General features: G+C 49.0%; 5 protein-coding genes across 5 annotated transcripts; 2 read left to right on the top strand and 3 right to left on the bottom strand.

Moving 5' to 3' along the window:
* Nucleotides 1-140: 140 nt before the first annotated feature.
* Nucleotides 141-8,992, top strand: PGRI_017380 (FMP27 family protein; the record flags this gene model as incomplete). The annotated part of the gene is made up of 3 exons (XM_040789451.1): nt 141-8,720; nt 8,784-8,884; nt 8,941-8,992. 3 exons carry the CDS (start codon nt 141-143, stop codon nt 8,990-8,992), a joined length of 8,733 nt encoding a protein of 2,910 aa, XP_040646404.1.
* A 622-nt stretch (nt 8,993-9,614) lies between these two features.
* On the bottom strand, nt 9,615-11,477 carry PGRI_017390 (Glycoside hydrolase, family 35; the record flags this gene model as incomplete). Its single annotated transcript, XM_040789452.1, has 1 exon — nt 9,615-11,477. One exon carries the CDS (start codon nt 11,475-11,477, stop codon nt 9,615-9,617), a length of 1,863 nt encoding a protein of 620 aa, XP_040646405.1.
* Nucleotides 11,478-12,318: 841 nt separating this feature from the next.
* On the bottom strand, nt 12,319-12,892 carry PGRI_017400 (SRPBCC family protein; the record flags this gene model as incomplete). Its single annotated transcript, XM_040789453.1, has 2 exons — nt 12,319-12,543; nt 12,623-12,892. The coding sequence occupies 2 exons, from the start codon at nt 12,890-12,892 to the stop codon at nt 12,319-12,321; spliced, it is 495 nt and encodes a 164-aa protein (XP_040646406.1).
* A 665-nt stretch (nt 12,893-13,557) lies between these two features.
* PGRI_017410 (uncharacterized protein) lies at nt 13,558-14,974 on the bottom strand (the record flags this gene model as incomplete). Its single annotated transcript, XM_040789454.1, has 6 exons — nt 13,558-13,965; nt 14,020-14,369; nt 14,427-14,452; nt 14,509-14,570; nt 14,624-14,742; nt 14,800-14,974. 6 exons carry the CDS (start codon nt 14,972-14,974, stop codon nt 13,558-13,560), a joined length of 1,140 nt encoding a protein of 379 aa, XP_040646407.1.
* Nucleotides 14,975-16,175: 1,201 nt separating this feature from the next.
* On the top strand, nt 16,176-22,123 carry PGRI_017420 (uncharacterized protein; the record flags this gene model as incomplete). The annotated part of the gene is made up of 4 exons (XM_040789455.1): nt 16,176-16,239; nt 16,498-17,618; nt 17,671-18,115; nt 18,177-22,123. The coding sequence occupies 4 exons, from the start codon at nt 16,176-16,178 to the stop codon at nt 22,121-22,123; spliced, it is 5,577 nt and encodes a 1,858-aa protein (XP_040646408.1).
* Nucleotides 22,124-22,158: the final 35 nt, after the last annotated feature.

Raw genomic sequence — 22,158 nt, forward strand, 5'->3', positions numbered from 1 at the left:
TGGAGTCTGGAATCGCTGATTCCAACCAGACAGTAGAGAGGCCCGGATCTAACAACAGCTTGAATCCCGATCGAAATAACCTCAATGTGCGAATCGACACTGCCTATCTGAGATCAGCCCCCTGCTGATCGCAAACCGCGATGACACTCTTTAATCCGACATCGATTCTCGTGGGATTCCTCCTCCTCTACCTCTTATCCTTTTTCATCTTCGCTATCGTCCGGATCGCGACGGGGATCTCCATTCAACGGATCGGCTACTTTTCGTTGCGTCGAATCGCATACACCCCGAGGGAAGGGATACACATTGAAATCCGCGGCATCGGGCTCGCGTTACATCCCTCGTCATTTGCCCAGCCAACATGGATCAGCATTCGGTTGACGGAATTGAAGATTACCGTGGACTCGACGAATCCGGGGCAAAGAAAACGCGAAACGCCCCGCGACACACCCGAGACTCTCAATCCTCCCAATCCGCCCGAAAACTGCACCACGCCCGAGTCTGATGGAAGGAGCAAAACATGGAGGACGTTAACAAGAATCAAGGATCATGTGAAGCGGCTACACCGGAAGATCAATTGGTTGGCTCTTGTGGACCTGACTGCTATCAACACAACCGTCCACTATGTCAACGCTGGCCAGATCCAGGTGGGATCGCTTTCTCTTTCAGTCGACACGCGGAGTAAGATGGTGGAACGGGGCAAGCTATTTCGTCGCAAGAAGGATATGTCACAAGACCAACGCCCAGCGGAATGGATTATGAATGCTCAAAACGTTTTACTCAATGTCGACGGTCGGGAGCCAACCGAGATATTGGATAATGTGGGCATAAACCTCCATGGACTTCTTCACAAGGATTTAGATGGCCTCAGGGACGCCTCGGTAGCCATCAAAATTGGACGTATGCATATTCCGTACGACGATGTCCGAACGATACTGCAGCGCATTAAGTCGGTCAAGAAATCCGCACAAGGGCCATCGAATCTCGAGTCCGATGACGGAATATCATTTGCTGATTTCGTGGATGAACTTGACAATCCCGGAAGCAGAGACGATTCCATTGTACAGACTGTGGCGGACTCAAAAGAGTTTGCAAGCTCATTACTTCGTGGTATACAGGAGATACAGATCGCTATGAGCTTCTTCCGTGTCTCAAAGGGTATTCAGTCTCTGTCCGCAGGACAAACCCCCGTGTATCTGAATGTGGTATCGCATGAGCTTGGAATTGATCTCCACCGGATGGACCCAAAGAGCCCGGAGCATCGCATGTATTTCCAGCGGAATGATATTGCGCACCAGGCTCTTCTTGCTGCTATCTCTCTTTCAGTCAGCTTAGGTGATGAATCGGGCGAGACCGATAACATTCTGTACATCCCCATGGCTACGACAACTATTAAAACTACGCTGCCCTCGAAGACGGTAAGCACCTTTGATGATGAGAACGCCGAGGAGCGAAACACAAATGTTTTGTTCGCAAATTTGGTCGTCACATCACCCTCAGTTGATCTCCAACCGCAACATGTTTCGAGGCTTCTCAAGTTGGCACAAAACCGAGCCTCCTCTCCTCGAGGGAAAAAGCAAGATAATCGTCGCTTGATTTCTCGATTACTCCCCAAAGCAACTATCAAGCTTTCTGTTCACGAACCTGTGATTCGGTTTGTTCTTCCAATTGAGAAAGAGTCTGGTACTCCCGATGATTACAACCTCATCATCTCCTCGATCTCCTCTATTTCACTAGATAGTGAATCCTCTCATTCATCTGAAGGCGGTGCTCACTATTCTCTATCGTGTATTTACCGCGTCGCCTCCCACAAATTCTATTACCAGACTCCAGCAGGAAACAAACACAACTTGCTCACAAACGAGAATATGGAGTTGAAGGTCCACCTGAATGCCACCCCGGAGGTCTGCGTAATCGCCTCAGGAAGTCTTAACGAGTGTTCAGTCCACATGATTGATGGAGAGGTCAACCGTGGAATCCGCGAAGTTTTGCAGCAATTCATTACCCAGATGGAATCCCAGAAGCGGGTACCAATGCCGGCAAATGAACGAAAGGCAAGCGTGTTGAGACGAGTGCCCCCATGGTTACTCCAATTTCAGTTTGAAGCCACAGGGTCCAGTGTGGAAATCGCTGGTGTGGACAGCACTGTCTCTGATATATCTCGTGGTGTCTCCCTCCAACTGCAATCCTGGACAGCGGAATATAAAGCTCAGAAAACGGAGAAAAATGTTGGAAGCATTACGAGGCGACGTACCCCTAGCCATTCCACCATCGGCGATGAATCGCCTTTCCGATTTCCCCCAACCTCGCCCCCAAAGGCCACTCACACCCAACGTGGCGCTTCAGATGGCCGTCGACTGGCTCTCCACGCGCGTGGTTTTGATGGCTTTGTAATTGAATCAGAAGATTATCTCGAACCCGAGCCATTCTTCTCTTTGCCTCGATTCGAAATTGCACTGAGCACCCATAGTGATCGCCTGGGACCGGTGCTACATGTCACCTCCATGTTCAAGGGTATATACCTTCAGTACTCATTGTATCGGTTCTATTGTGTTGGTGTTGCCGTTTCTGTGATCCAAGACGTGCTCACACCTTTGCCGCAAAAGCACTCACAGTTTACTGAAAGCAAACCCAGAACACCTGCAAGCATATCGCTACCGCCACCTCCGACATACCAATGGTCGCCAAAGAAGGAGCTGGTCACTTACGACGTGAAGGCAACTGTTGTGCAGCTTAAGGCGAACTTACCAAATGATCCTCAAATAATGATTCAGGTCTACGGACTTGCGGGTGCTTCTCAACGTCTTTCTACCCCTTATGTTAAAGCCAGCCTTGTTCGCTTCCATGCAGAGGCCCCTAAGCTCAAGGGTGTTTGGGCAAGAATTGGCAGTATGAACAATGTCAGGGTGGATTTCCGAAAGATGAAGATGAAGCATGGCAACACTCTAGTTGAAGAAAAGTCTATTGATATATGGACAGACTTCATTCGAATTGGTGTACCTCATCATATGGTGATGCACCGCATTTTTGATAACCTGATCAACACTTCCAAGGCCTTCAAACAACTGCATCAACGTTTCGGAAATGGGTGCAAAAAGTTTGGCTCCAAGAGAGAGCCCGAAGGCCCGAAGAAGGTTCCTAGAATATCTCTCCGCAGCAAAGCGTTGCTTTTCGAGCTGGAGGACGATGGATTTGAGTGGAAATTGGGTTGCATTTATCGAGTTGGCCTGGTCGAACAGAGTCAACGACTGGCCCGGGAAGACGCCTTCAACTTGAAATCACAGAAGGTCAGGGAGTCTGACCAGCGGCGCGCCGCATCCCGATTACGAGCCAAATCGAGCCATCGAACATTGCGTAGCGAGCGAACCAGCCAAGATACAAGGCGAAGCAGGAGTGCCGATGAGCGACCGAGATCTAGCGCACAAGAACGTGGGAGAGGTCGGAAATACCGCTATAACACGGATGGCGCGACCTGTCTCTCATCAGAGCAAAAGATTTCCGTCGACGCCGCTTGGGGTCGACTTCAACAGTACAATGCCCAAGTCTGGAAAGAGAAGATCGATGCGGCTCTCATGTTCCAGGGCACTTCTATCAAAGAAGTCCGAAACCTCTTTTCTGGTGCAGATGAACCTCCCCCGGATGTAAAGGAGACTGAAACCATTCTTGCCATTCCGAATAGACCAGGTCTGATGTCAGCTCTAATCAGTGATGTCAATCTTGTTATTGACAAGCCCTCATTCGCTATTGAAGAGCTCCCGGGTTACTTGAACCGAATCGGAAAGGGAATGCCCATGTCTATGCAATATGGCTTGCTTATCCCAATGAGCTTCAACCTGGAAATGGGTGAAGCACGCGTCAACTTACGCGATTATCCTCTAGACTTCTTGCACATTCCAGCCCTGCGCCCAGGACAGTCTCCTAGACTTCCTAGCTGGTCTTTGCGGACGAACTTCGTTATTGCAGAAGAATGGCGTGATCACGAGTCCGCAAGACAGGTCGAAGTGGAACTCGTTCCTGCATCTGAAGGGCCTGACGGATCTCCCCGCGATGCGTTCAAGATTCCTGTCTGGCGTTCTGTCACCCCAGTTAAGACTTATTCGGACCCTGTTATTGAGATAAACACAAGCTTGCCAACTAGCATCTCATGGGGTGTCTCGTACCAGCCTGTGATTCAAGATATGATGAAGATCATTGAGGGTTTCACCAAGCCTGAGATTGATCCTTCAGAGCGAGTGGGCTTCTGGGATAAGATCCGACTCAGCTTTCATTCCCGGATCAGAGTTCTCTGGAAGGAAGATGGCGATGTACATCTACGGCTCAAGGGCTCTCGTGATCCATATGTGGTGACCGGCTTTGGAAGCGGCTTTGTCATGTGCTGGCGCAGAGATGTCAAATTGGATCTCAACACCGGTGACAATCCCATGGAATTCATGACTGTTACGAGTGGCGAATACGTGCTTGCTATTCCCGACTACAGCGCCGAAGCACGTTGTGCAAACGAGGCAACTGCAGAGGAGTTGGACAACAGTTCTGCGTCCAGCGAGCAAAAGAACGCTGCCCACTTCAAGAAGGTCATCATGAAGCTTTCGGGCGATGTCAAATGGGCAGCAGGTCTCGTCTTCGAGCGGGATGTTGAGAATGATGCGAGGTCCTTCTCTTTCAAACCACATTATGAGGTCGTTCTTAAGAACCCTAAATTCGTCACGCCATCGGAGCGTGTTAACTATGATGCTTATCGTGGCTTCCGGAGTGACCACATTCACCTTTCCGTCTCGATTATTGCACCTCAAAATAGAAACTGGTCTGTCGACAATGTTCAACCGTCTTCGAGCTACAACACTATCCATCTCTCACCACGATTCTTCACCCACTTCTTTGACTGGTGGTCTCTTTTCTCGGGTGTGATGTCCCTTCCTGTTCGCCAAGGGCCGCTTTGGCCAGGAGTCACAAAGACGAGCAAGAAGTTCAATCGTCATTTGGCGACTGTCAAATACAAGATTCTTCTCGCACCTCTGTTCGTGGCCCACATTTACAAACACAAGGACCGTGAAGATTACGCAGAGAGAGTTGTTACGGCCACGGGCCTGAAGGTTCGTCTTGATTGCTTGAAACTTGATATTCATCAACGTCGTGAGCAGATCAAAACACATGCCGGTGGCCGTTCAAAACAGACCAGGACAAGCGCGATGCGTATTAATCAAGCACAAATTGATATGCAATCTGCAGACTTCCGCGCCGTGTCAGCTAGCATTGAAGGCACAAGCTCGGAAGACGTTGAGCGCAACAGAGACGACATCCTCTCTTCCTTCCAGCAACCTGTTGCATCAGTTGACTTGTCTCGGTTCACTATCCCTGATCAAAACCTGGACTGGGTTGACATGGATGATTTCGTGGAGCCGGACTGGATTCTCCCACAGGAGTCGAATCCTCGTACCCAGATATTGCCTTTAGCCTTTACCCCACGATTCACCTACACCCGCAACACAGATCATGGCGACATTGGACCTGACGAAACGGGCTACAGTACCTTTGGATATGAACCGACTCACGAGTGTGTTATGTCTGAAACCAATGATCCTCGCCGAGTTCAGATCGAGTTGGTCAAAGACCGCCTGGCAACAGTAGAGGCACAAATTCGCGACTTTGAGCGGACAATTGGGGAAATGGAACTCAAGCTCATGAGAGAGGTGGACAGCAATGTAGACCTGAAAGCTGAGCATGAGATATTCCTTCGTCAGTCCGAGTCCCTGGCAAGACGACGCAAGTTCTTGACCACAACTCTCAATCGTCTTGAGAGGCACATCTCCCGCGACGAACGGACACCATATGGCAGCACGCTTGGCAAAAATGTTGCACCCAGCACTGCTTCTTCTCGAACAGGACACACAGGTCGGTATGCTGAGTCCACAACCGATGGCCGTTCTTCAGGCATGGACGGACTTTACTCGTCGGGCAATGATGAGTTCTCCAGTGATTTCAACAATCGTTTCATGATACATAACGTGCAGCTCAAATGGAACAATTCGCTCCGCAACATCATCTTGCGATACAGTCACCAAGTGAGCCAACGTCGTGGATTTGTTTACTACATGTCTCGCCGCGCTGTCAAATTTATCCTTGATATTGTGGAGGAGCAGGATAAGAACAAGCGTAAGCAGCCCAAGATGTCTAAGACGCACACCGAAACCTCTTACAACGATGGAAATGAGGAGGAGGTCGGAGAGCGTATCTCACAGTTGTTGAATGATGCTAAACGCTTCGTGAATGTCGAAGAGAGTGAGCCACCAGACTCGAACCCCCCATCAGATTCGAATCCCCAATCAGACTCGAACTCCCCCTCGCCTTCCCATTCGGACAATTCGAGCGAGAATATTGTGCCGGAATTCACTCCCCAGAACAGTTACCACTTGCGTCTGATAGCGCCTCAAATTCAGCTTCTCAGCGAAAAGAACCAGAAGTCGGTTTTGCTTGTTGCCGCTAAAGGCATGGAACTCAAGGTCGTGTCAATTATGGACAAAGCGCGTGTTGCGGACGACGTTAGCGGATTGATACAGCGCCGTTTCTTCCTCGAAATGGACGGTGCCCAGTTCTTCGTTGCAACTCAGAAGAAATTGATGGCGAACTTGCAATTCTATGCTGGCAATAAATATGGAAATGCGCCCGGATCAGCGTGGCCGCCGTGGTTGACTTTGGAAGCCATGTTCGATTTCGAGTTGAATCCGTTTGGATTCTCTCGTATTGTGCAAAAGACTTCTGCTACTCTGCGTTACGACAAGTTCAACAACCTCCGCCTCAAGTATAATGAAGAGGTGGCAACGGGTCAGCAAGGGCCTCATCCTGATGACCAGGAAGACCGTATAGACTCGATCAGTGTCGACTTCCCTCATTTCCGCGCGATTTGTGATTCTGCAGAGTACTATTCCATGTACATCATTGTCCTAGATCTCATGCTCTATAGTGAACCACTCGAAAAGGTCCGGAATGAGCGCTTGGAGAGGATCATGCTCACTTCCGACTTCAGTGACCTCCGTGGTGCCCCGGAAATGGTGTTCAAGCTTCAAGCACGCATTCGGCAATTGGAAGAAATCAAAGAGTACTTCCAGATCAACGCCAAATTCCTAGACAAACAGGGCTGGGAAGATCGGCTGGCTCTCGAACGCGACTTGTGTCAGTGCGAGGATGAGCTTTTCTTCATGATGAAGGCAATTACAACTTCCCAACGGCGAATGGAGCCAAGTTCATCCAGGGCAGCCGGTGCCCATGGCGTACTGCGTTGGAGCATATCTGCGAGTGAGGTCGTGTGGCACCTGATGAAGGAGGCTTCTGAGCCCTTGATTGAGTTCCAGCTGCGCAATGCTTCGTACGAACGAACCGACAATACTGATGGGTCAAACCACAACCTGGTATCCATCGAGCGACTATTCGGATTGAACTTGCTTCCAGACGCTATCTATCCTCAAATCATCGCACCCTACCTCGACGGCACACGCACCCTGGACGATTTCATGCTGCGCATCAAATGGCACATGCTGGAGGCTGTCGCCGGTATCCCCGTGCTTGACAACTTCGAAGTTTCATTGTTCCCGCTTAAGATTCAGCTCGAACGTGAGCTAGGCCAGAAAGTCTTCGAATATATCTTCCCCAACGTGGGCTCTAGCGCATTTGAGGCTGGTGGCTTCTCGCCCTTTATGATCAAGAACATGAAGGTGTTTGACGAAGGCTCGGATGAGGAAGATGACGATGAAGGCTCAAGCGGTACGCCACTGACACGCTCAACGAGTATCGATGGTGATAGCTCGTCTATGGACAGTCTTGCCATCTCCAAGGGACCGGGTGCCATCGAACTACGACTCCAGCCTACACTGTCGCTTTCAGATGAGACCAAATCGCGTAATCGCTCAGGCCATCGGAAGGGTCTTATGATGACACCACTCCACCAGGATAGTAACCGACTGGGTGTATCAGAAACCGCGCGCAAAACGGGCCGTCCCGCTACGACTGGCGGTCTCAGCAAAAAGAAGTCTGCGGATAGTCTGCGCATGTTGACCAAACAGCCCACTGAAAGATCTCTGTCTAGCCACAGTGCTGGCGAAGAGAGCCGCAAGAAGTTTGGAATAGGTAAAGGACCCAGCAAGAACGGCAAATCCAAAGTGCCGACCGATGACCTGTCTCAAATGATCTCCCGCGCCTCCAACTTCATGACCCTCGCACATGTGAAGGTTAATGATGTGGTTCTCTGCATGAGTTACAAGGGCAAAGGAGAGCACAACCTGGAGGATCTCCATGATTTCGTCTTCCGCCTTCCAGTCCTTGAATACGGCAACAAGACATGGTCGAACCTGGATCTTGCCCTGCGCCTCAAGAAAGACGTGATCAAAGCCCTTATCTCGCACGCCCCTGCCATTCTTGGTAACAAGTTTTCCCACCACCGACCCTCGAGGCAGCAACAGAAGCGTTACCGTGAGCTTGCATCGTCGTCTCAACTCCTGCCAAATACATCCAGCTTGATCAACCCGAACAGTAGCCAATCCCTAAGCCTGGCCAGTTATGACTCTAACAGCGATTACTCAGAGTCACGCTCACGCAAATCCATGCAGTCGAATGCCTCCCCATTGGCTAGGTCCACCTCACTGGGTTCAGACCACGCCGTAAATTATTCAGATCCCACCATCCATGACTCGCGATCCGCTAGTGAGGTGGATGTGGATTCTCGCTGGGAGGTTCGTATTTTTTCCTCATCGTGTCACTGTGAAAGTTTCCGAATGCTAACACATAATGATTAGGCATCGCGTCGATTCGTTAATCCCCCTCCACCCGAGAGGCCGATGACTTCTGGTCACACCGTGACTACGATTCAAGCTGGCAAGAATGACCAGGATGACAGGTATGGATGAGGTCTGCTCACATATTACCAAGGCAAAGAAACTTACTCGACGATAGTCACATCAAAACAATTCGCAACATCGGCCGAAAGCTGACATTCCGGAAATGATCGCTTTGCTTTATCTTGCACTATATCCCTTTTTTCTCTTTCTCTCCCTTCCTAATTTCCCTAATACCTCTACACCCTTTTAAAAACCCTGTGATTCTTGTACACCACCTCTTTATTCCCACCAGGCCCCTCGTGTCTTCTAGATACCCTCTACCTGCAGCGGGCTGTACATAGGCGTTACTTCATGTTATTTCATTTTTTTTCGGTGTGTCTATGGGGGGGTTCATGTTTTTATTACCGGGGGCCGAGGACATTATAGAGGCGATAGGGGACATTTCGTTATAAACATTTTAGTATCTTTCTGACACCCTCTTGTTTCCTGGGGTGACTTGTACATGTACACACTGTTCCTTTGACCATATAGAGGGAGATATTGAAGTGTTTCTAAACTATATTGTACAACATACTAGATATTCAAACACGAACTACGCTGACGTCGATCTAATCTCCGATCTTCACTGATCGGCAAATGTTGGATCGAAGAGTTACAGCGGGGGAAATTTTATATCGATTCGGGGTGTAACAGCAATTTGCCGGGGAGAAATACGCTTGTACTTTGTAGTGTTTCATTCTGACTACTCCTATCAATATTTGCGAGCTATCACCGTATTCTGTCCCCATCTCACGGAGCATCGGGGTCGGGGTGATTTTCCCAGGTACGCGAAGCGACTCCGCGAACAGTGCTGTCAGTCCCCGTAGGCTCAAGAGCAAGAACAGTGATCTCGTTCTTCTCCTTACGAAGATAACACCAAGGAAGGTAAAGTGACTGCTGGGGGCCTACAACCCAGTAGCGGCCCAAGTTGACCCCATTCACCCAAACAACACCCTTAGTCCAGTCGGGGAGTTCGAGGAAAGTGTCACCAACCTTATCCAAGTCGAACGAGCCAGTGAAGAAGACAGGGCCTGAAGTAGCTGAGGGCTTCGGAGCCTTGTTGTCGGTAGCCTTGGGCGGCGACGCCAAGGGCAAGGGGTAGATCGACCACTTGGAAAGAACAGTTTCGCCAACTGTGACATTGCCGACAATTCCTTTGCGCTGGTCCACGATCTCGGGTCCGTAGTTGACACGTCCGAGGTTCTCGACTAGGACGTCGAGAACATCGCCTTTCTTAAGGTCTAGGTTGACTGTCTTCGGGGTCTTGTATGTGCCGTCGATCACGCCGACTCGCTTCTTGTTGACGTAGACAAGGATGCGATCACGGGGTTTATCGCCAGTTTTGATTGCGCCCTTCACGGGAGTTGTGATGGCATGTCGGTAGAGGATTAGTCCAGTCGCCTGTCCAACGGCTTCCATGTTGACTGGGAATTCTTTCTCGATGGGGTCTGGGAGGGTATCAAAGATGTCCACAGATGGGGTAAGCCTAATAGATGGGATTTCAATCATTGGTTGTTCATCTGGAAGAGCGGGGAGGGTGTCTTCTCCAACAACCTCGGCGATGGTTTTTCGGATCGCAAGGTAGATATCATTTCTGCGACCTGTTTCGTCGAGGGGCGCGCCATAGTCGTAACTTGTGGTGATGGGCTCCACCTCATCGGCCCAGTTCGCTCCATTTTGGAATCCCCAGTTCGTGCCGCCGTGGAACATGAAGAGATTGAATGAGCCGTTGTTGTTCAACAGCCACTTGACATCGGTAACGATTTTATCGATCGCTTGCTTGTTTCCGACGTTGGACTTGTGGACGTAATCGCTAGCCCAGTGATCGAGCCATGTGATATAGTACTCGCCATCCATCTGTGGTCCGAGACTAGTTGGATCGGTAACGTATTTATCGCGAGCAGCGAATCCCTCATAAACATCGCCGTCCGTCTCAGCCAACACACCCGAGATCTGGCCGCCCTTGAGCATTTTCTCGGTGCCGCCATCATTGGTGTAGAAGGGTACATCGAAAGCAGCAGTGAAGATATCCTTCAAAGCGTTCGTGTATACATGGTCGCTTCCGTAGGATCCATACTCGTTCTCAATTTGAACCATCAAGATAGGCCCGCCCTTCGTGATCTGGAGATCACCAACCTCCTTTGCAAGACGATCGATGAAAGCCTTCGAGGCATCCAGGAAAGGCTTGTTGTTGTCGCGAACAACCATGCCCGGAATCTCGCTGAGCCAGGCTGGGAAACCGCCCCATTCATGCTCGGCGCAGACGTATGGGCCTGGCCGCAGAATCACGTTCAATCCCTTTTCCTGCGCAAGTCGGAAGTACTTCGCGATGTCATTGTTACCGGTGTTATCCCACTTGCCTTGGGTTGGCTCAAGTTGATCCCAGAACACATAGGAGAAAATAGTGTTCAGACCCATGCCGCGTGCCTTTTCTAGGCGATCGGCCCATAGTTCGTGGGGGATGTGTTGCGGGTCCATCTGGCCGCCAAGGAGGAGGTAGGGCTCGCCATGAAGAATGAAAGTATCATTGTCGTAGGTGAATGGATCAACCGCCCGTGCTACGGACAGAAGACCACAGGCCGAAAGAAGAAATCTTGAGATAGACCCCTTCATGGTTAGGAATTGCTGTTTTTCTAACCCGAGTAGTTCGAGTCCATTTTATAAATTTGTACTTGAAACCCATTATGACAATGTATCCGATGTGATGTTATCCGACCCGATTACTACGATGCAGATCTTAGCCCCCGGAGTGGGGGAGGTAGCGCCTTGGAGTTACAGTACTAAAATTATATATGAGATTCAATATAGCTCCGTATTGGTGGGAGATGATCTTCCATACTATTTCCTGGAGCTAACGTTCTTAGGTTACATGTATCTCTTGAAAATCTGGGCCTGTTTACCTAGGTATCATTGGCATGTTTTAAGCCTTACCTGGGCAAGTACTTGTTTAAATATCTTGAAGCTTAGTATATTTCATATATTTGGTTACATTCTCGTCGGATAGACTAAAATGTGTTGAGATTTCCGACAGCCAAGACCTTAATATGCATATGAAGATAGACTTGTCCTATACAAATTTCGTATTTCAATAGATTTTAATTGCTAGAAGCATTAATAGAAATAGAGCGTAACTAAGCTAAACTATTAGCCCCGCCATTCCATTGCTATCGCGTTGCTCCGGCCAAACTATCCCACCATACCGGTGCACGGGTTGATCGGGACAGGAATATCTACATACATGTACATATGTATGTAGAAATTGCCAACAGCCCCTTAATGATCCATAATCGCCTATCCTATAAAAAAAAAGGACTAGCGTCGTCAACGTAACCGTTTATCCTAGTCTCGATCCTATCCAAGCTATCATTAGCTGCGAGAAGTTGATGACTGATGTCTTCTAGCCCTCTAGAGCCTTTTATTCTTTTACCTGCATGTGGTTCATTCCTCCTATAATTCAGAGTTTGTCCCCTTCTGCCATTCTCCTCAACGCCCTGATTGTCCCTTGGACCGATGACATCGCAATTTTCTTATGGTCACCCTCCGCCTTTTTTGCCTCACTAGTCCCAAGCTCAATATCGGACAGCTTCCATTCATAGGTAAATGTGAGATATAGAGCCTGGTCAGGTCCTTCGGATAGGATATTCTGAACTATCGACCCGCCAGGTAGCGTGAAGTAAGTCTACTCGCTGGTTAGACCATTCGAGAATTCGAAGTTTGCAGGACGGCCCTGGCCGTTTCTAATGTTCTAGCTCTCTTACCTTAACCGGCTCATACAGCCTGCATTCCTCCCTGATCCATTTTCCGGCCATAGGAGATTCGTCGAGATCGGCCGCAACATGTGCTTCCCTTACGATGTAGGAACCATTATCTCGTTCCTCGATAACTCGGGAGTCATCGAAAGAGGGGATGAAGTCTTGAGGGCGTCGGGCCTTCAATTTCAGGCCGTTCCAGATCTGTCCTCGGGTCAGGGTTATAGAGGAATCAGAGCTGTTGACTAGCTCGGTATAGGCGATGTTGAGAGTGAGCATTATTGATGATTTGGATTATAGAACGGTTAAATGCGTGAAAATGTACTTGGGAATAAAAGGAATAATAGCAGACATGGATGGCCTTATAACGACCCGTCTCGCGGATAAGGCGGAATGGAATGTCGAGGAAAAGAGAACGACATGAAGCTCTCGCTCTCCGGCCAAGGCCGAAGACCAGGGCCGAATGCCGAACGACAATAGAATAGCACCTGTCTGTCACTTATTTTTTTTCCATTATTAGAAGCATTATTTAATAGAAGTAGAGCGTAGTTAAGTTAAAGTAGATTCGCTATTCCATTGCTACCGCGTTGCTCCGGCCATGTCTAGTATCAAACCATATCAGTGCACAAGTTGAGCAAGATGAGAATATCTACATACGAACGGAGTAGGAATTACCAACACTAGCTCCTTGATGTTCGACAAATTAGCCTACTCTTTTACGTATGGAATCAACCTGTAAATCAAAGTCTAGATGAAATAACAAAATATTCATGCTCTCAGAGAATAAGCAGAGGGTATCTATATACAACGACACTAGCCTGAACAGCAGAATAAAATCCAAAGAATGTCAAAATCTAGAAAGCTCTCTCCCAAAAATGCATTTTTCATGTGCAACCAAAAGATCGATCAAAACGAGAAAACGTCATCCCATAATCGCATAAATATTACACGGATAATTTCTCCGTAGATGGTTCGGTATTGGGAGCAAGAGTTGCCCCATCGTAAGTTTCATCAGTAACGTCAGGAGCACCATGAGGTGCACTGCTGGAGGCATCGTTAGAGCCATGAGCTTCATTGGAGACCCCGCCCGGGGCATCAGGTATTTTCTCAGTGTGGTCCGATGGCGTTGAGGGTGGGCTCTGCTTATCACGAGTCCAGGGCCAGACGTTGGCCTGAACAGAAGCGAAACGGGTACGTGCAGTTGGCGCGCTGATATCGTCAACCCAAGGGATGCCGCCTTGTCCACGGTTTTCTGCCCACGCCTTCTTCTCACGACGCAGGTCACTTTGAACCCAGGGAATTGTGATCAAGGTCCAAACAAGAGCCCAGGCAAACGGAAGGGTCCAGCCCAGCTGTATTTGAGGTTAGTCTGGTTGCAATTCGAGATAGAATTGATTCCCACTTACCGTAAATGCAACATTTTCCTGAACTGTGAAAATAACTGCAGTAATGGCTGCGGCGAAGACAATGGATCCTCCACTCCAGAAACAGTTCATCTCGAAGAGCATGCGGCGGAAATAAGGACTCGATAGGTATCGAGTTCGGAGAGCATATCGATATATCTGTCCGCCACCACCGTCGACTGCTACCACGTCCTCAATAAGCGCGTACAATGCAGTAGGCATAACAGAGCCTTTGGGCGTGGAAGAAATTCGGAACGGGGCCTTGTAGCCCATCATACGGAAAATGTCGAGAGAAAGGTAGACAATGCCAAAGTAGAACATGACGGTTGGTAGGACCATGGCGATGAGGCGCACTATTTAAACGGTCAGCACGAGGTAATTGGCACCATAGTATAATGGGTTGGTCTAACCATATGGTTCTTCAGGAACTGATCCACTGCGGACTTGTTAGCTCATTGTTGAGACGGCTTCCATGACGTGTGTTAGACTTACACGACCAATTCGACGGCCAGAATCAACCATACAATGGTGAAGTTGATTTGGAAGAAATCCAGCTATCGAGAGGTATCAGTTGATGGTCCGTGATCAGTCATAGTTCGACACCTACCCATGATACGCGGGAGTTCAGGGGCCGTGCGCGCGATTTCTTGCGGAATAAATTGTGAAGGCGGTAAAAGTATTCGAAGACCGAGACTCCTCCAAGTGATGCGGTGACGATAGAGAAGACTGCACATCCAAGTTAGCAATTTGAACGGGTATAGCTATTCCGCGCGCAAGACATACCCAAATTGGGTGATAAGTCCGTGAGATACCAAAGACACCAATATAGAATCAACGGCTGAGCCATGGTATCAATCACGAACATAGTCCAGAAAAAGGCGATCGACTTCTTCCTCGTGTGCAACGAGTACGGGAGCGGAGGAGGCTCCGAGGGTGTTGGGACGGTTCCTTCTTCCATCGGTGTGGCGATAGTGCTGTTGATAGGTTCGGGAGGGCACGCGGTAGGGGTTTGGTGAAGGAGGATTAGGACATGGCGAGCATGTAATAAATCTGAATGGATTTCCAGAGAGAAAGAATCCAAGAAAAGTGAAGAGGCGAATGTCCTGGAAATTTTGGCCGGAAACAACGGAGAGAGGTACTTCCGTTGTCATACAAATTTAGCTGTGGTAGGAGGTACCTGACGTAAGGCCCCTATGATGTCATTCAAAACATCAAACCACCTGGGCAAAATTGATATCTTAGTGCTTTAAACCTCGTGTTTCTTTATTTTCTTTGTGATTTTTGCCTCTTCGCTCGTCTTGCCAAGTCTTTGCAAGGTTACCATGCTATGTATTATTTGCCTCTTGACATTTATATTAAAAAAGAAGTGAGTTTGTTTAATAGCCCTACATATGGTAGCATCTAATACAAAAGGAGTATGGAATCGATGTCTGTATGTTGTACTCCGTAGACATGTCGACATTTGTATGTCTAAGCTAGGGGAGAGTAACTATACAGACTACTCCGTACGCACAAATATGTGAAAAAACAGGGAATCGGCCTCGGGAGACCTGAAAGTGAGATCCACTTGAACGCCGATCCCGATATGGGCCCGTTTATGCTTGTTCATAAATGCCCCTCTTATGATAATCTATTAATGTACATTTTATGTATGTCCTTGTACGGAGTACAACCTACTACCTATATAGATACAACAATATTAGATGAACTTTCTCTCAGCCTTCTTTCAATGAGCATATGGTCATGAAAGTTTGTTGGTCCTGAAAGTAAGGTGGCGACAATATCTTGCACTATACCCTGTATCTGCTTGGACAATGTACTTTGGATTCAAAAAAACCTCGGAAGGACTTAAAATCAATGGAATTGTTATAAGCATGTAGCGCTTATTGGTCAAAAGGAAATAGACCCTCATTTAAGAGGCCTCACAAACAAAGCATCAAAGCATCAAGGCACCAAGGCACCAGGGCATCAAGGCACCATAGCAAGAAGATAAGATAAGGTCATGTGACATGATAATCGCATTTTTGCAGAATTGGGAGCTCCGCGTTCGAGCCCCCCTTCAAAAATTTTCTATCCTTCTTTAATTCTCCCACAACCCATCACCTTTCTTTTAGCATTTTTTACTCCCATATTTCTGTTCCAAAAAAAGAGATGTAGCCATGCCTGGTGTACAACATCTTATCGATTTCGTGCTGAACGAAGTCGCACTCTGCGGCAATCAAGGTGTGTATAGTCTCTTCACTAGGACCCACTTTTCCTCACCCGGGAGACGCATGTCATATCGCATGTGGATTTTCAGTGTTACCAAAATTATGTCGAAAGCCTAGAGGAATATGTTTGGCTATACTTTTCCTCTCAGGGCTTTCTCATGACTAGGTTGGGTCTGCATTCTTGTGATGCAGCCAATGCTCCTCCATCTCAAACCCTAATTGGGCATTTTCATTCCTATACATACATTACAGAATGCTAACAGACACCAAGGCGCAACGTTATCCGATCTACTTCAAGCCATTGATGATTTCCATACTCAATCTTCGGATGGGACTGAAATAAACCAAAAAATTGACCGTCGTTTCAAAGAGAAGGTCTGGTCCTGGCTCACGAGTAACCCAGAGGTGTCTATTGGCCAGCATAATGCATGGAACCATCTCACATTGAATGAAGCTGAGCAGCTTGACTCACAAAAAACTGAGAGTCATGATTCCAATGGCAATGATGCTGAGGTCAACCATAACGGAGACATCAACCCTAATCTGCCGCCGCTTCGAATCTTTGTTTCAGAAGAGAGAGCTTGGCTTGCCATCACTGGTCATTCACCAGACGAGTCCAAGGTATTACCTCTTGAATTCGCCTTACTATCGGTGATTGCTTCACGCAAGTCAAAGGGTATTGTGCAGCCGGACCTGGTGAAGATCAGTGGCCAGGACAAACGGTCTGTCCCGAAGCGTACCGATGCTTTGCAAAGAAAGGGCTACATTGACAAGCGACCTGTTCAAACAAAAACGGCCCGAACGAGCCTCTGCACGCTGCAGCGATTCTACCGCCACACTACTAGTGATCAAACAAAGGAAGAACCGCAATCGAAGAACATGATCGATTTCGATAGCTTCACTACCAGCCTGTTCGATATCCTTCGAGAGCATCAATTGATTGCACGCAATGATTTGAAACGACTCCTGGGCTTCGATGACCAATGGCGTTGGAAAGTCTTATCCCGTGCCCTCCGAAAGTGGGAACGGATAGGTGTGGTACAACGCGTGAGAGCCGAGTCACAATACGAAAGAATGCACCCTTGTGTGAAACTTTTACGAGATCCTACAAACAAAGATCTGGACCTTTTCCACGAGTTTAATTTCGATGTTTTGAACAAGCATGGGGTGCGAGCCAAAGGAACCAAGCTTACCCCGGACCAAGATCAGGACATGGAGCTGGAGGGGGCGGGCAAAAGGTCGCTTAGTCCCGAGGACGGTGGGATGGATCTTATCAAAGAACATGCCGGAGATGCTGCACGCATCGTACCATCTTGGACACCGGATCGTAACATCTACAACCAGATCTTTGACATCGTTGAAAGAACAGGCACAACAGGCATCACCAACCACGTACGATCCTTATTTGCAAAATGAAGATCCTTTTAGCTAACCAAAATTCAAGACACTCAACTGGACCTGCTTTGGATCCTTTTACAAGAGACCCGCTGAAAGTATGGTGCATCGCTTGGTCGACCTATGGCAAGTGGCCCAGCCACTCCATCTCCGCCATTACGCTATCGTTCGGGATATGGCAATGAAAAAGACCATCATGTATTATGTCCACTATTCGGCAAACCACTTTGCAAAGCTCGCTGAATCTGGTCGGGCATCATGGGAGGCCGTTGAGATTCCAGTCAAGAAAGCCAAATCGCTGAAGATCGAGGCGCCGCCCTTTGGGGTTCTGCCCGAGCTTGATGAGCATGGATTCCCCAAAAAGGGGTTTCCAAAGAATTTGTTGAAGAATCCAAGTTCAACCCTACTCGACGGGATTCTGGCTGTCAAACCGCCCAACTACCTTCTTTCTTCGAGCGATCCGTTTGTTGTTGAACTTCCTAACGGCCAACATGGTATGATAGCCCCCTCATCTCTTTGGCTAGGAATTGTCGTGAATCTAACACTAAGCCGCAGTGATCCGTACACGTACTGATAAACTCCCGCCTGGCTCCAAGCATCTATATGAGCCCCGCTTCCGGCCCAAGGGACGGCCAATGGGCAGACTGAACCGCGCGACTGTGGAAAAGCTCGCCAAATCCAAAGGATCCAAGCCTAACGAGGCCAAGGAATCTGAAGATGGAGAACCCGAAGCTAACGGATCGGAACTCAGAGAACCGAAAGTCCTGGAATCTGGAACTGAACTCAAGCTGGAGCTATACCAAGGTTACGGCTGGGAATATGTCGATGAATCCCCGCGAGCCAAAAGAGCTAAAATTAAACATGATAGCCTCAGGGGATTATCAAAGAAAGAGAAGTTTGAAGCCCTTGGTATGGATGAGAGTTGGACTGAATACAAAGCTCTTGTCATGGAAAAGCCTGCTCCTGGCGTGTATGTGACTCCCCCCGGCCGAAGAAGACCAGCTGGCAAGGCCCGAGGTCGACCGAGACAGAGTCGAATCGCGATCTTCAAATCGCCAAAATTAGCATCACTCCCCTGGTTTGTCAAGGATCAAGATGACTCAAGTGATGATGATAAGGTACGGGATGCTGCATCAGAAAGCCTTGCCTCTGAAGCTATCAACTCCGATGGGTTTATGAGCCCCATCTCAACAACTCCGAGGGGAGTCAAGAGAACCCTACCTGACCAGTTAGCGGACACACCCGCACTTCCCAAACGATCTCGTCTTCACAAGGTACAAAATGGATTCAATGAAGGACCCTTGGAGGATGCCAATGAGATATTGCCCAAGGATGTAGTTCCAGCATCCCAAGAGTGTTCAATCAAAATGAGTACACCGCGCCATCGCGACAAGAGTGCTAGCGTTCATCCACTCGAAGACGAGCAAGCTGGGACTCCATCAAAGCGACCCCGCGTAGCACCATCCGACCGCAGCGATAGCAACTACACTACTCTACACTCCCCGACACCTCGATCCGATGTTTTGACACCACGATCAGGCTCAGTGGCCCCCCAGAAATTCAATTTCAGCGCTCATGGCACCAAGCCTGCAAAAAGGCCACGAGCTCGGAACAGAGTCAGTATCAGAAACATGGAGATTCCAGGAGAGGAGGAATCGGGATCCCCAAAGTCTTTATCTACGAGAGGCGGATCTATTAGTGTTCTTCGGAGAAAACTCATCATGGAAATTATGGAAAAGGCTAATGGTGTATACCCCGCGGGCACTGCAATGTGGTATCCTTTTGTCACTGCATGGATGAAGCACCATCCAAATGAAAAACCAGACATGCGAACTGTCACTACTGCATGCAAGCAATTGATTGATGCTGGCTACCTTCGGCAGTTGACTTTCAGCGGCAGAGACACAAGAAAATTGATGGTGACAAGGACGTTGTTGTTAAAGCCTGATATGTCACCAGACGATCCGTTGGTGAAAGAGATGCAGAGCAAGATCCTGGCTACTGATTTCCACGAGTCCCGTCCCTTCTTTTCGGACAATGTTGAGCTGGATCCAACTTTGACAAGGAATAGTGGTCGACCACACGGTGCACCTCCCCGCACGCAGAAATTCTCCTTCCCCGTCGAAGAAGGAACCCATGTGCACTTACAACACAAACCTATATCCATTGTGAACTTAGAGGCAAGGAAAAGGAGACAGGCCCAGGCGAATTTCATCAGACGCCTGGAATCCCAAGCAGCCAAGGCTGCTAAGATTGCCGAACTAATGGATGAGCTGCCTGATGTGCCTGGAGTTCAGCGACTCATGACACTTGCACGCCCCCCTGAATTGGACCTTGATGCTCATCCGAACACGTCAATTATGCGTCCATATGTCCGAACAGGTACATGTGTTCCTGGCAAGCAAAGGCTCATCATACATCCCAAACGGGTAATGAAACCAATTTCCGCCATCGGAGCGTATGCCATGTTAATGAATCCGGTGCAACAATTTGATCCAACCACTGGGACTTTCTCCACAGGGTCCTGCGCAGCCAAACGCAGAAGGGGAAGGCCATTGCAGGAAAAACAGCTGGCTTTGAACATTGAGAAATCTGTCAATGAACTATCTAAGCTGGCTCATGACGAACCAGAACCGGAAATGCACCAGGCCGTTGAAGCCGAAGATCTACGCTCGAGATTTTATCAAAAGACCAAAAAGATTCTCAAATGGGAGCTTAATCACCCAACTCTGTTTGAAGCAAACCTTGAAGGCCAGCGGTTTATCGACCAAACCATCCAGTATGGTTTCGAACCAGCGCCGGTCAATGGCAATATTCGGTTTGATATTGACATGCCCCCTCCGAAACAACCTGCAGTGGAACCGGATTTGCCACCACGGCGTAGCGAGATCCGTCGCCAGCGACAGGCTCTACCTCAGCCCCCTGCAACACCTATTCCGAAACAGGAGACGCTCAAAAGGATACTAAGACCAAGAAGGAAACGGCCTGCTCCCCCGGACCGCCGTCTGGCTAAACTTGATGATACTGCAACACCCGACAAAGAAGCACAGTCAGCGACCCCAGCGACCCCTAAACGTATTCGCCGGCAGCGATTCGTGCGCCCTATCCCCGAGGACCTCAAACAAAAGCTCATGCTTGCTCTTGTCATCGTTCGCGTGCTTGCGGGTGGAGCAGAATCAAGAGTGATCGATTGGGCTCTTGTGACGAAAGCTTTCCCAAATCATGACTCTTCTTTTATCGAAGGGCGAGCGCGTCAGATACTCAGCAAGAATCGCTTGCAGATTACTAAGATGCATCGAGATTTCCAGGAGTGCTTCCTTGAGGCATACGAGCGGGATGAAGTCCCGCGCATTGACTATTCTGATTTGGACAGCTATGATTGGCCTGCCCTGGTTGAGTGGGCAAGCACTAGGCTGGATGTCTCTCCATCCGAACGGGCTCCGGATCTTCCAGCAACACGGGAGCAATTCGATAGTGTTTTCGAACTACGCGAAGATGCTCTTACGGCAGGTGATGAACTGTACCAGGCTGTACACGGTGTTACTATCAGCCATAAGCGCAACTTGATGGCGCGCAATCCATTTGCTATACCCGTGGATGATGCAACATGCACCCAATCGACCCCACGAAAGGTTCATGCGGAACAACTTGAGGCTGCGAAGACATGGGTCCGTGCAAACATCATCACCGCAGAAGAGACCTATCGACCCAATGAGTCGAGCGACATCCTGCAACGCTTTGGCGATCGGCTCATCACCACTGCGACACAGACACTAATCAACGACCGTGTCATCAGCTCCACAACCCGCGGCCGCGTCAACCCTGGTCGCAACTACGATATCTCAGAATATTTCCTGCAGACACTGAGCCGCAAACGTGCTGTTGAAAGCTCCCAGCTGCGTCGTGCCGCTCAGTTCAAATTAAAGACGCTAGATCTCCAACTCCGAACTACTGGTTCATCCGACGTCGAGTACGCCGCAGACGATGGCGATATCCTTGCATTGATCAACCTCTACGCCTCGGGTGCTATTCAGATGCGACCTCGCGATGCCCCCCGCGCCAAGTTCGGTCTCACCGATGGCGGATACGAAACTCGACAGATGGACAAGAGACGCTTCCGTTTCCCTATTGAGGTTACTCCTACCGCAACTTACCGCTATGGTAATCCAGTTCAAGGAAAAGCCGCAGCAACAATTCTTCCACCCCCACCTCCATCATCAGGCGCGAAAATTCCGCCCAAAAACCCCCTTTGGTACGATATCAATGGAGAGTTCGTGCCTCGTCTCTGGGATTTGGTGGTTGGCCCAGTCCTCGGATGTCTGGTGATGCGACCCGGTATCAAGGCCGGTAACATTGCTAACATGATCAAGCCCACCATGGGCGCATGGGAAACTGTGTTGATGCTGCAATGGATGGAGGAAGTTGGCATTGTCAAGGCTGATGGCGAGGGAGAGATGGCCTGCTGGAGACTACAGGAGTCTTGGTGGATGATTCTATCTTGATTTTTCCATAGTCCTTTCTCATCGAATGTACTATT

The sequence above is a fragment of the Penicillium griseofulvum genome, assembly GCF_001561935.1.
Source record: "Penicillium griseofulvum strain PG3 chromosome Unknown contig_80, whole genome shotgun sequence".
Classification (NCBI taxonomy): Eukaryota; Fungi; Ascomycota; class Eurotiomycetes; order Eurotiales; family Aspergillaceae; genus Penicillium; species Penicillium griseofulvum.